At 44.1% G+C, this 13,840-nt stretch overlaps 1 protein-coding gene across 2 annotated transcripts in view; it reads right to left on the bottom strand.

The window, feature by feature from the left end:
• The window catches only part of LOC140210992 (protein shisa-5-like), a 116,318-nt gene that overhangs the window by 74,578 nt on the left and 27,900 nt on the right, over nucleotides 1–13,840 (bottom strand). Inside the window, exon 1 of one of the 2 annotated variants that reach the window (XM_072280323.1) lies at nucleotides 6,631–6,934. The exons of the other annotated variant lie outside the window; for it this stretch is intronic. Coding sequence (XP_072136424.1) covers nucleotides 6,631–6,641 — 11 coding nt within the window. The 5' untranslated portion in view covers nucleotides 6,642–6,934. Of the gene's footprint in view, nucleotides 1–6,630; nucleotides 6,935–13,840 lie in introns of those variants that run through there. 2 annotated transcript variants of the gene reach the window in all.

The following is a 13,840-nucleotide window of genomic DNA, read 5'->3' on the forward strand; positions in this document are numbered from 1 at the left end:
TGTGGTATGAGAAAGACACATTCTTTCTCATCTCCCAAACTCCTGACTTTTCCCTCTGATGCTTTCTATTTTCCAGGATTACCTTCTTAAACAATTTGCAATGTTTTGTAACATAAAGCTAATTGAAAGGCAAACAGGCAAGCCAGGAGATGTGAATCTAATTTTGTTTTTACATTTAGTGAGGCACACACATATCACGTGGTGGTGTGATAATGTGTGCCATTTACGTACTTTTATATATACCTGTAGTGCTCTATGTAAACAACAAAGAATGCTTAATAAAACAATATAGTTACATTACTCAATTATTACTGAAATATTGAATACACAACACTCCTCCCTGTTTAGCTATAAATTCAAATTCAAAATAGAATGCATCTCAACTATATACACTGTTACTATATAATGCAACTACTATCAAGACATCCACAAGCATAGTAAATTTTAAATTTTCCCATTCAGGCCTAAAGATTTAATTGTTGTGGAGGACTTCTTACTCTTTTGGGATAATACCTCTCCTGTCAAGGGAAGGTCACTCTGCTTGGCAGGTGAGACTTGTGACTATAAAACAATCTCAGGTTCTATGACCTCCTCCGTGGTGGTTGTAGGAGTTGACTCTGAGACTGCAGGAAGGGGTTCTGACAGCTCTGGATACTTTCTTCCGGAAGTGTAGGCATCCCGAACAGTGTATGGCAAACTTTATTGGACGATGTGGATCATAATGTGTGAGTACAGTGTGTCTGACATCACCACTTCCTTTACCTTTTTGGAAAGCCACCTCACAATACTTTGCCCATTGCTATTTCTTCCTGATCTGTAGTAACAAGTTCAAAGGGTGGAGCACAGTAGCCAGGTTTGACAGGAACCTGTTACAGTAATCCACAAATCCTAAAATGGATCACAACTGTGATACGCCCTTTGGCCTTGAGGCATCCACCACAGTTTGAATTTTCTCAGCCCACATGCGTAATCTTTGTGAATTGATGGTGTGACCACAGTAATTGATGCTTAGTTTAAAGAATTCACACTTGTTGCATCGTGCTCTAACTCCATAATCTTCCAATCTTTTTCACACAGTCATGAGATTTTGGAGATGATCCCTGTCTCCTTACTAGTAACAATGATGTCCTTCAGGTAATAGTGAGTGGCTGGACAGCCTTGCAAGCATCTGGTCCATAGCCTTCTGCCAGAGCGCAGGTGTAGATTCTGCTCCAAGAATAAGGCCTATTATCATGATAAAGCCCTTTGTGTCTCCCAATCTCCAACCCAAGGACTAGGCTGAGATTCCTCTTCTTCACTCTGATCAGACCCACATCTGCCTACCAATCAAGCACTTCAGATCCAACCACTGGGTGCAGCTAAGGACCCACAGGCATTGGTCCATCCAGCATAACCTTTCTCAGTGTAGCAGAACCTCTGGATTACCAAAGTCTGTTTAGTCTCTTCTGGAGGCTTATAACCAAGGGAAAATATGAAAAGCACATTTAAAAAATAGATTCTTTATGCTGTTTTTGCTTCATTATTGATATCACCTCAGACTGTATCTCTCTCTTGACCCAACCAAGGACAACCGGCCTCGTGGGATAATATTGCGACAGAACATGTGACAGGATGCTGGGAGAGTCCAGTACCAGAGGGCATGGTTTAAGAATAAGGGGTAGGTCATTTAAGACAGAGTTGAGGAGGAACTTCTTCTCCCAGAGAGTTGTGGCAGTGTGGAACACGCTGCCTCAGAAGGCAGTGGAGGCCAATTCTCTGCATGCTTTCAAGAAGGAGCTAGACAGGTATCTTATGGATAGGGGAATCAAGGGTTATGGGGACAAGGCAGGAACCGGGTATTGATAGTAGATGATCAGCCATGATCTCAGAATGGCGGTGCAGGCTCGAAGGGCCGAATGGTCTACTTCTGCACCTATTGTCTATTGTCTATTGTCAAGAGAGTTCACTATGTGGAATGAGAAGTCATTCGCTGAATCAGATAGGAACACCACCCACATCAATGATCTCTCAGACTTGGACCTCTTTTGAACAGGTAGCCTGTCCTGGTTCTGGAGGCCTGACTATTGAGTGGATATGGGGTACAAGGGAGTAAAGCAGCTTGTTTTGTTGTAAAGGTGCTTGTTACGTTATTTTATTTTGCTGTTGTGTTTTGGGTGGCGGAGTGGACCTACGTCTCAACTAAAGGAGGTGTAAGGTGCTCCTTCCCTCCACTAACCTGCAGGTCACCCTTGGGCAAGGTGTAGCACCTGCTTAGCCCCTCGATCAGGGTCACGTGAACTCATGGGAGCAGGTGGTGGATGGTCATATGAGCAGCTGGTGCATATCACAAGTCCTGGTTATGCGACCACTGACACCAGGCAGACAATCTCTGAAGAGTACTGATAACGGCTGGGGTCACCTGTCTTATGTTTCAAAGTAATTGTGATAAATAAAATAAGATCATTATTTTTGGTTGTAAGGGTGGGTGACAGGATCCCTAATAAAATGCTTCCCCGCAGACAGACAGTTGGCATTGATAATTAGTTCCCATAATAAAGGCATCTGTTAGTCTTGCAAGACCATGGATCTGCGCCTGGAAAGTCTTCACTCTCCAGGGCGCAGGCCTGGGCAAGGTGGTATGGAAGACCAGCAGTTGCCCATGCTGCAAGTCTCCCCTCTCCATGACACCAATGTTGCCCAAGGGAAGGGCATTAGGACCCATACAGTTTGGCACCAGTGTGGTCACAGAGCAATGTGTGATTAAGTGCCTTGCTCAAGGACACAACACGTTGCCTCGGCTGGGGCTTGAACTCACGACCTTCAGGTCACTAGTCCAATGCCTTAACCACTTGGCCACGTTCCCACAATTAGTTCCCAGAAATGACCAAAAGTCAGGCCCATCAATATAACAGCACATTGTCAAAAGTAACTTTCATCCTCCTGACCAAAATGATCTCCTAGGTGATGTGTAAAAACAGTTAAAACTTATTCACAAAAAGAAATTCAGCTAAATTATTTACCACCATAAACAATTAAGCAAAGTTTCAGGACACCACACTAACCCATTCCTCATCATCCTGGGGAACCAACATCTGACTTGATTATTATTCTCAGGACTCCTGAGTTTATTAGGTTCATCTTGTAAAGGCAAAAGAATTTTGGAAATGTCTCTCAAAAATACTCAAAGGAGGAGGTTTTTTTATGCAGTCAAACTTTACAATCAATTTTCTTAATCCCAAGAACTTCGAAAAGAAACTATTTTTGAGAGCAGAGACATACTGGCCAAAGCTTATAAGTTCAAAGTAAATTTGTTGTCACCGTATCCAATCCTGTGATTCATTTTCTTATGGGCATGCTCAATAAATCCACAGTGAAATAATAACTATAGAATCAATGAAAGACGGCACCGAGTTGGGTGTTCAACCAGTGCACAAAAGACAACCAACTGTGCAAATACAAAAAGAAATAAATAATAAAAAAAAATAAATATCAGGAACATGAGATGAAGAGTCCTTGAAAATGAGTCTATAGGTTGTGGGAACATTTCAATAATGAGGCAAGTGAAGTTGAGTGAAGTTACTCCTTTTGATGGTTGCGGGGTGATAATTTTGCCTGAACCTGGTGGTGTGAGTCCTGAGGCTCCTGGATCTTCTTCCTGATGGCAGCGGCGAGAAGAGAGCGTGGCCTGGGTGGTGGGGGTCCCTGATGATGGATGCTGCTTTCCTGCAACAATGCCTCATGCACACGTGCTCAATGGTGGGGAAAGTTATCCCCTTGATGGACTCGGCTATATCTACTACTTTGTGTAGGATTTTTCATTGAAGGGTTTTGGTGTTTCCAGACCAGGCTGCGATGCAGCCAGTCAACGTACACTCCACCACACATCTAAAGAAATTTGTCAAAGTTTTAGATGTCACGCAGCATCTTCGTGAATTCCTAAGGAAGTCGAGGCGTTCCCGTGCCTTCTCTGTAACAGACATCCCACCCTGCAAGAGCTCATTTCAGGGAGGTCTCAACCGGAAGTCTCAGCCTCATAGCAGTCTGTGTCAATGAATTTGTTAATTTTGCAAGACATCAGATTCACAAGTGTTTTGTGAGACAGCTGACTTCTGAATTCTGTCTTAATGTGCCATGTTCACAATAGCTGCTGTCTTGGTTGATGAGCAGGCATAGTTTTTGCTATTTCTGAACCAGGAAACATTTTCCTGAATAGCTTGCCTGTGTGCTTACACGCCTGGAATGGCAGGTTATGCTCAACGCTGAAAGATGTAAAGTACACCTCAGCTCTAGTGACCTTCTCTGTAAGACTTCAGTTTTCTGCTGAAAAAAACTGTGAAATACTTGAGCAGCCTTCCCTGCGCTTAGCCTCCCTAATATGTTGTGGTCCCTAAAAGAAATAAAAGCACAAGGTGTATCCTTATCACAGGTGTGCGCCGCTTAACGTCCGATCGCATATACGTCCATAGTCTCTCACACACACATCCCCACCACCCCACCCCCCGGCAATAGTCGGGATCAGAACTTAATTTCTTACATCGAAATGGGGGGTTTTAAATGAGTGATTTAGAAGTTCTGTATCTTCAAGTTCAAGTTGATTGTCATCTGGCTGATTGTCCACAAACGAAACCACCTCTGTCCGGACCACGGTGTAGCCACAATACATACATCACGCACACCACATAAAGCAATATATTACCACATTATTTAATAAAGTGTAATTCAAAATGCATATAAAGTGCGCAGCACAGGTAAACAGTTTGCTGTCCTAATGATGAGACCTCGGTGAGGGCTGGGTATTTATTAAAATTGTTTTTTCCGCTGAAAACGGCTGTGCTTAAACCCAGCCCATCCTGGGCTTCGATGTACCTGTAAGTGAAAGTGTTTCAGGAAAAAAACCCCGAATAATTTGCTTGCTGTGAGCGCATTTTTAAAGATGTCTTAGCGGATGATTTTGGAATTTCACTCCAATTTAAACCCAGCTCTAATCCCCTTCAAGACGCCAACGCGCCCTGCCCGTACAAGACAGCCTCGCGTAGTCAGGTTGTCACCAGCAGCCTTGGGAATTTCTTCGCCAGGCTTTTGTACTTCATCACCAACAGTCGTCCGGATGATTTCAGCATCATTACAGACGGCAGTAACTGAACTGATGGACTATGGAAAAGAGAGGGAGAGGTTGACTGCAAAGCCCGCCCACAGAGAAAACTGATAGGTCTACTTAGCACAAAGAGAGATCAAGCAGGATTCATTCATTTTCCTTCTTTCTTTTTTTTCCCTCACCCTCTCTAAAAAAATCGATTTCCAGGATATCGTATATAATTTGCAGGCATCAGGGGGCCGCTATCGATGTGCAGGAGCCTACCGGAACTCCCGGAAGAGGTGGGATGTCTGCTGTAATTGCACTTAAGTGCTGGGCCCAGGATAGATCCTCTGAAATTATAAGATCAAGGAATTTAAAGTTGCTGACTCGTCCTCTGACGAGGACCTCCTCCTGAAGCGAATCATCAGCTCCATGGTCCTGCTGACATTGAGTACGAGGTTGTTGCTGTGGCACCACTCAGCTTCAGAACACGAACAAAGTCACTGGCTCTCACCATGCGCTGACCCGGTGGAACAAACACTTACCGACGCAGTTTAATTTCCCATCTGTAGGATGCTACCTTCAACATAAGGCACCTCCTCAGTACAACATGGGTGTGTCAATTTACATTAAATGCCCAGATCCCACAGCAGAGCTGAAACTCAGAACTTCCTGAAAATTAAGCAAAACCAGAGTCTTAGCAGCCGCTCAAAACCTTGTTCTGCACAATTATTCTACTTGTGCACAAAATGTTGACGTTACTAACAACCTGCATTTAATTCCCATCCCTACGAACCCAGTGAACATTTCAGTGAATGGTTACTCTTCAACCATAATGGCAAGAATGGAGTTATATGTAGGATAGACATAGCAGATGTTTTTTTAAAACAACATCCTTATAGTTTCATGGTCACTACTGCTGACACTAACTTCTAAATTGCAGATTTATTTAAATATTTGAATTTATTTTCTGCAGCTGCCATGGAGGCATTTGAAATTGCACCCCCAGTTTTTAACTCTAGCACTTGGAAACTAGCCCAGAATGTCAACCGGCATGCCACTGTACCCCTTTGGGTGAGGGGGCTGATTTCCTTTGTGTATGTTGAACAATCAAATCACCAATGTTCTCAGATGCTCAAAATAGGCAGGAAAAGAAACCTGGACGTGAACTGTGAAACAATGGAAATTCTGAAGTAAAGACTACATTCCCACGTGCAGACAATCTTATTCCCCGGCCGAGTGTGGAGTTATACGAGAGTCAGATAGCAAAAGATATGAAACTATTCAGGTTCTCAGTTCTGCCATCTATCTCAGAACACAAATTCAGTAAAGTACGCTGATGGAGTTTTCTGGCAAAAGAAAGGCAAGGAAAATATTAACACAGCAGCTTAACTCTGTGTTTCCTGGTTAAAGGTTGCAGCTTCAAGAGTAGTGATCCCCTATCGCAGGAAGTCACAGACAGAATTGCCTGCCGGCTCCCTTAGCGTCACTCTCAAACACAGTCAGTCCTTTGTCAGCTAAAGGCGTGCTGTTTCAATTTACACACAAGATGCAAAAGGCCAGTTCAAACTTACCTAAAACTCATCTTGAATCCAGGCTGACTCAGGATCTGGAATCCCTTTGTGTTCACAGCAGATGTTCAGCAGTCTCCGAGGTCACGCAAAGCTCGTTAAAATGAGGAAGCATCAGTATATCAAATCAATACGGTTTTCTCCCGTTGATGAAAAATGCAACCGGGCTATTTGCCCTCAAGATAAGTCAGCGTTCCCAGAATCTTTAAGCATTAGTAGGACTGGCCGCTGCACAGACACAAGGTTCACTCCCTGTTCAACAGCACTCAAATGACAAGGGTTAGCCACGCCTGCTACAGCACACTTGGGTACCAGCCAGTTAAAGACAGGCAGCCTTTCCTCACATTCATTTGCGATTGGCTCTGAGATGCAACCACTGCCGACAGCCTGCTAAGACCACTTCGTTTCTTTATCACCCGCTCCAGATCACCATTTTAGACAGCTATGTTTGAGTCAGAAGGGGGAATGGGAAATTCCTTCTGGAGATTCGTTAAGCACTTCCTTTGCCAGCTTGTCATCCAGAGTTCCTTGACGTGCAATGAAGTGCGCAGTCCTGCAGTGACAATTCTGCTCTCTTAAGCCAAGAAAGTTTTATTTTTAATTGTGAATCACCCTGAATCAGCTATCCAATGACTCCTCTGCCTAATTCTACTCCTTTATCAATAAAACCACAGCCAAGCTTTTGGGCGCCACTCAGTACTTAAAAGAGCTGCACTGGTGCAGGCAGCAGTAGGAAGAGCTGCCCTCTGATGATTAGATGGTATCCCACTCCGAGGAAAACAAGACGAGCCGGACAGGGACAACAGTAGAAATGTGTGCTACTGGCAAAAATATTGTTCATGACACCTGCAAGCATAATTGAGCAAAGGAGCGCAGTACACATCAGTACAATTACACTGCAAGGGGAAATGTACATGTGGAACTCTCTGTCTCTCAGAAAGAAAAATTAATCTCAGCAAGTCTGGATTAAGTGTGCAGAGATGACCAAAACAAATAGGCAAACATCAGCAGTCCCAGAGAATATATTAGAGTTGAAAGGGAACCATCCTGAGACAGGAGGGCAGACATCCCACCTCTCCCGGAAGTTCCGGGAGTCTCCTGCATATTAACAGTGGCTCCCTGATGCCCGCAAATCATATACAATATCACGGAAATCAGTTTTTTGAGAGCGCGCGGGAGAGCGAGAGAAAGAAAGCAAGAGAGAGCGCGCGAGCAACCATGAGAGAGAAAAAGAGTACACGCGAGAGAGAGAGAAAGCGAGAGTGCGCCATGGCAGAGTGTTCCAAAAAGAGAAAATATAAAACGTACATCACCCCAGACTACCCTAAAGTGAACCCCTGCCTAATAGGGGTCAAAATAATGACGGTGTTGCTCGCTGCACTGTTTGCAACAGTGACTTTTCTATTGCCCATGGTGGGTTAAGACTGTAAAAGACATGTTGAGGTGAGTTTAACAGGTGTCATTCGTTCATTAGCATAGCTAACGTTATTTAAACTACTGCCTCTCAGGAGCTACTCTATTGCAGGCATCCCACCTCTCCAGGAAGTTCCGGGAGTCTCCCGCCACTTGATGGTGCTACTTCCCTGAAATGAGTTTTTGCAGGGTGGGATGTCTGGGAGGGCCTCATGGTCCAAGGAGGTAGCCAGTGCCTGGCTGCTGTCAAACACACTATAGTGTTAGCCTGAAGTTAGCAGATCACTCTGGGTGTATTCTTGGCAACTGGATAGGGAAAAAACTGGAAGGAAAAAATAACACCCTGAGTCAACATCACAGATGAAGGACAGATTTTTGTTACATTCTTTTGTCTCGATTCTCACCCCCCGCCAGGTGCCATTCACTGATTAGCCAGATAACCTCATTAACAGTTTAACCCCTGGTTTGATCCTCTCAGGGACACTCTCCCTGCAGCTCGACAAGCTGAATCTCTTTCCGTTTCAGTTCTGACAAAATGCCTTCCTTCTGAAACACCAACTCCCTTTCTCTTCTCACAGACACAGCAAGACCTGCTGAGTATTCTCAGCATTTTCTGTTTTCGTTTTAGATTTCCAGCTTTAATTTTTGATTTCATAACTGTGCAATTCTAACTTGGTCGTCTGTTCACCAAGATTCAGAACCCAACTTCACCCTCAGTCACTATCTTCACATTCGTCAATTCTTTGAAAATTAAAAAAACTGAGCTGAATATACTCAGTGACAGGTTTAAGTGGCAGAAAATTCCAAAAGTGCAAAACATTTTTTTCCCTCATTTCTAAATAGCTGACATCTTACTTTGAGATTGTCACCTGTGCTGCAACATCGAGGAAGCTGTTCAAAGTTCAAGGTTCATGGCAAATGATGATTATATGTAATGAACTGAGACCAAGGCTTTGGGCCTACTCTGTCTGTTCCAGAGATACGGGTCTACGGACTTAATTTGGTTCGGAGTGCTGTTGCTTGCTTTTATTGTTTGCATGATTTGTGCTTTTTTTTCTCTTTCTCTTTGCATTGGGTGTTGGCCTTTCTTTTTTTTAAATTGGGTTCTTGCTGGTTTCTTGCTTTGCGGCTGCCTGTAAGCAGACAAATCTCAAGGTTGTATAATTTCTATAAGCTTTGATAATAAATGTATTTTGAATCATTTGAAATTTATTATCAAAGTATATATATTATATCATATACAGCCATGAGATTCATTTTTTTCTGGACAATCACAGTAAGTACAATAAACACAATAGAATCAATGAAAGACCGCGCCCAACAGGATGGACAATGACCATTCTGCAAAATAAAGTAAATAAACTGTGCAAGTACAAAAAGGAAGAGAAAATGATAAATAAATAAATAAACAAGCAATAAATATTGAGAACATGAGATGAAGAATTCTTGAAAGTGAGTCTACGGTTTCTGGAAACAGTTCAGAGATAGAGCAAGTGAAGTTATCCCCTCTGGTTCAAAAACCTGATGGTTGAGGGGGGAATAACTGTTCCTAAGCCTAGTGGTGGGGGTCTTGAACTTTGCTGAGCTGTGGACCCTCTGTACATAAATACTCTGAAGTCTGTCTCTTGCTTCAGTCAAGAGATCCTTTAAAGGGCTGTTACAGGCGCTATGGAGATTATTGGAACTATTGCTCTTGCACCAGCCTCCCTCCCAGATTTCACTCTCGATAGAGGCAGGCCTGTGTATAGATCTCGACTCCCCAGATAAAGGTGACACTGTAAAATACACACACAAAATGGCCGAGAAACTCAGTAAATCAGGCAGCATACATAGGGGGGATTAAAGAGTCAAAGGGTCTCATCCCAAAATGCCCACGGTTTATTCCTGTCTATAGATGCCGCCTGACCTGCCGAGTTTCTCCAGCATTTCGTGTGTGTTGCTCTGGATTTCCAGCATCAGCAGAATCTCTCGTGTTTATGATTTACAGCTAACGACATCTGTGTCTGAGAGTGAACAAGGAAGATGCATATTCATCCTCCTGAATTAAGGGAGTGTTTTCTTTTCAAACATTGTGGAAAGTAGTCCTTCCGAAGTATGTAACACACACGAAATGCAGGAGGAGCTCAGCAGGCCTGGCAGCATTGATGGAAAAAGAGTAAACAGTCGATGTTCCGGCCCAAAACCCTTCACCGGGTCCATAAGTACCTCTTTTATGCATCTCTTTTCTTGAATGGCCTAGCAAGTTCCGTTAGGCTTTAATGGTCATATTGCTGCTATTGTTCCTTTCCACACCTTGTGGTGTATCAGGTGGCATCATTATGGTTTCCATAACATTTAACTCTTTTTTACAAAGCCCAGTTGCTAGCTCGATGCTAAACCCAGTAGAGATGAAAGGTGTGCAAGGGGCCAGCCAGATTCGAACTCGGGACCATTTGCCTCGAAGTCCAGCACTGATGCCACTACACCACCGGCCAGCTTATAGTTGACTGTGGATGCTCAGATTACGGAAATGGATCATGGCAGTTTCTGTGTTTTCTTTATCTATTAATTTAACGTCTTCTCACTAATGCCCACAGTTAAACAGGACAGTTTGGCCTGTTGAACTCCCAGGGTCTACAATTACACAGCTGGTCAGATTTGGAGGTAGAGGAACAAACATGGTCTCCACTTACAACCAGACCACCAAAAACCCTGCTCATCATCTGCCCTTCCTTGTTGGCAACCCTATCCAGTTGTAAACCTTGTGCTTATCAGACTCAATCAAGTCCAGTTGGCACAGAGGACTGATGCAGTATGACAGAATTTGGAAGTTAGAAGAGAATAAGATATCGGGGCAGAATTAGGCTATTCGGCCCATCGAGTCTGCTCCGCCATTCCATCATGGCTGATCCCTCTCAACACCACTCTGCTGCCTTCTCCCCATAGCCTTTGATGTCCTTACTAATCAACCTATAAACCTGATTCTGATTCAACATCTGCTTTAAATGCACCCAATGGCTTAGCTTCCTTAGCAATCTGTGGGAAAGAATTTCACAGAATCACCACCCTCTGGCTAAAAAGAAAAAAATCCTCTTCACCCCTGTTCTAAAAGGATGTCTTTCCATTCTGAGGCTGGGCCCTCTGGTCCTAGACTCCCCCACCATAGGAAACAGCCTTTCCACATCCACGCTATCTCAGCCTTTCAATATTTGATGGGTTTCAATGAGATCCCCCAATATTCTTCAGAACTCCCGCGAGTACAGGCCCACAGCCATGAAATGCACGTTTCAGTCCAGTATCATTCTCATGAACCTCCTCTGGGCCCTCTCCAATGCCAACACATCCTTTCTAAGATTAGGGGCCTGAAAATGCTCACAATATTCCTAGTATTCTGACAAATCCCTCAAACTCTCAGCATTACATCCTTGCCTATATCCAAGTACTGTCAAAATGAATGTTAACATTGTACTTATCTTCCTTATGGTTTGTAACTCTAAAACATAAAACCAATTGGAAGGAAAACAAGGGAGTCTAGAAAATGAATCTAACTGTTTTTACTTTAAGTGAGGCACCTCCATATGATGTGGTGGTGTAATGACGTACGCCGTTTACGTATGTTTACGTATAGCCCATAATGAATCATTTAAACAATGATTAATCAACCAATAAATTTACAATATTACTCAAATATTACTGAAATATTAAATACACAACATTCCTTTCCACCAACTCATCCTGCAAGTTAACCTTTAGGGAACCCTGCACTAGCCCAAGTCCCTTTGCACATCTGATTTCTGAGTTTGGTGAACATTCATTTGAAGTCCTTCTCCCTGTTTCCTCAACACTACCTAGACCTTCGTCTATCTTTGCGTCATCTGTAAACTTGGCCACAAAGCCATCACGTTAGGATGCAGATCAGGATCAGGCATCATCTCGGTATCAAGAGAATTTAATTCTTTTCGGTTCAGTGTTAACACAGCATACTTGTCGCCATCCGGACCCAGAGAGGATCAAGTCAAACTGAGGTCCTCCCAGTGTGACGAGAATATACATAAATTAAGATGTTAGCTGGCCTGGGCTGGCACCAGTGGGATCAACAGTTGGTCTGCCACCTGTCTTCAGGGGAAAGAGAGATAAGGAAAACAATGGAGCAGCATCTGGAGATGTTAATGAAGGGACGGGAGAGAGTAACAGAAGGAGAGCTGTCAAGATCGGCTCCCCCTTTGAACCCTGAACTGTTTGAAGTGATGGACAGGCGATACCCCAGCAGGGGGATAAAAAGGGACAGGTTCGCTAAGGCGACACACACACGACACCCCGAGGTAACGAGACCCTGGAAGCGGTGCATCTCCCACAAGTCGGTGGGAAGTTTTGGAAGGTTGGTTGCGGGACCAAGCCATAGACGCACAGGGTGGAAAGGCACGATCGGCGGGAATCTGGTGTGTGTCCACCCTTGCCTGGGTGCCAGGTTCACCGCAGAGAAACGATCGTATCTGGAAACGGAGGGGGTCACGGTCAGTGACCTCAGATGACATCACAAAGGGCTCGCCCGAAAGCTGACTGCGAAGGTCTGTGTGGAAGCCGTTTGAATATTCATTCGTTTTGCTCTCTCTCTCCTTCCCCCACACTGTCCATCTCCCACGGCAGCGATTACTGCGAACTGAACTGAACTAAATTGAACTGAACTTTGCGTCACTTTGAAACTGGTCATTTACCCCTAGACAATGATAGAGCTTGATTGATCCTGTTATCTTAATTCTGTGTACATGTGTGTTTATCATTGCTGAACTGTTGCATTCATTATCCTTTTGATTAGAGTACTGTGTTGCTTGTTTCTTTGATAAAACTTTCTTGGTTCTCGTGATCCAGACTCCAACTGAGTGATCCATTTCTGCTGGTTTGGCAACCCAGTTACGGGGTACGTAACAGCAGTCACTCTGCTCCTGCATCTGGCCATCCAAAGGTCCTGACGGCAGCCACTAAAGGTCCTTCAGAGACAACCTCTCTCCTTTTGTCCGAGGTTACATTCACGTCTGGGTGTCCCGGAGCAGGCAATGTCAACTGTTGAAGGGTTGCTGGGACTGGGGAGCATTGCAAGGGCTGAGTAATGTGGTAAACATCTTAAATTAACTTAGTTTTGGTGGATGTTATTTTAAAATTTAGTAAAACAAGAAGTACTTTGCAGACCAAAAGAACAAACCAAGTTATTGGGCAAAACCAATCTAATGCGGGGACTGCAGCAAAGATCACGTTGACCAAACTGAGAATAAAATACCCACAAGGATCCGTGACCAGCAACTGGCTGTAAAGCAGCACGACCAACTCTCCCCGGGCTCTGCTCATGAAGATGGAGAGGGGCACAAAATTAACGGGGCAGCAGTGGAAGTCATGGCGCATGCAAACATGCGGTGCGCAGACAGCTCCTAGGAGGGTGGTTTTCCGTGAACAATCCTGTAAACAAACACACAGGCCTTGATCCTAGTTATGAACTGATGCAGGCACCACAAAGCACAAAGTCCGCCACGCAACCAGATTTCCTCCCCGCGTCACAATCCACTTTCCAAAATGGCGACCGATCAGCTGAGTGAAAGGTATATAAAGTCCACGCATTCAGAGTGCACACTACAATCAACAGTGCACTGACTCCTCGCATGCCGACAAAGCGTTAGCAAGTAAATCACCAAGATCGGAGAACTCAACCCAGCCACATCTGCACCCCTCACAATGCTCTCTCATTGGTAGGAAGTACTGAGATGCAATTGACTCTCTCGGACAGTGCACTTGGGTACCTTCAGTGAGAAATTGAGAGAGATTAACAAAA

The sequence above is a fragment of the Mobula birostris genome, chromosome 16, assembly GCF_030028105.1.
Source record: "Mobula birostris isolate sMobBir1 chromosome 16, sMobBir1.hap1, whole genome shotgun sequence".
NCBI lineage: Eukaryota > Metazoa > Chordata > Chondrichthyes > Myliobatiformes > Myliobatidae > Mobula > Mobula birostris.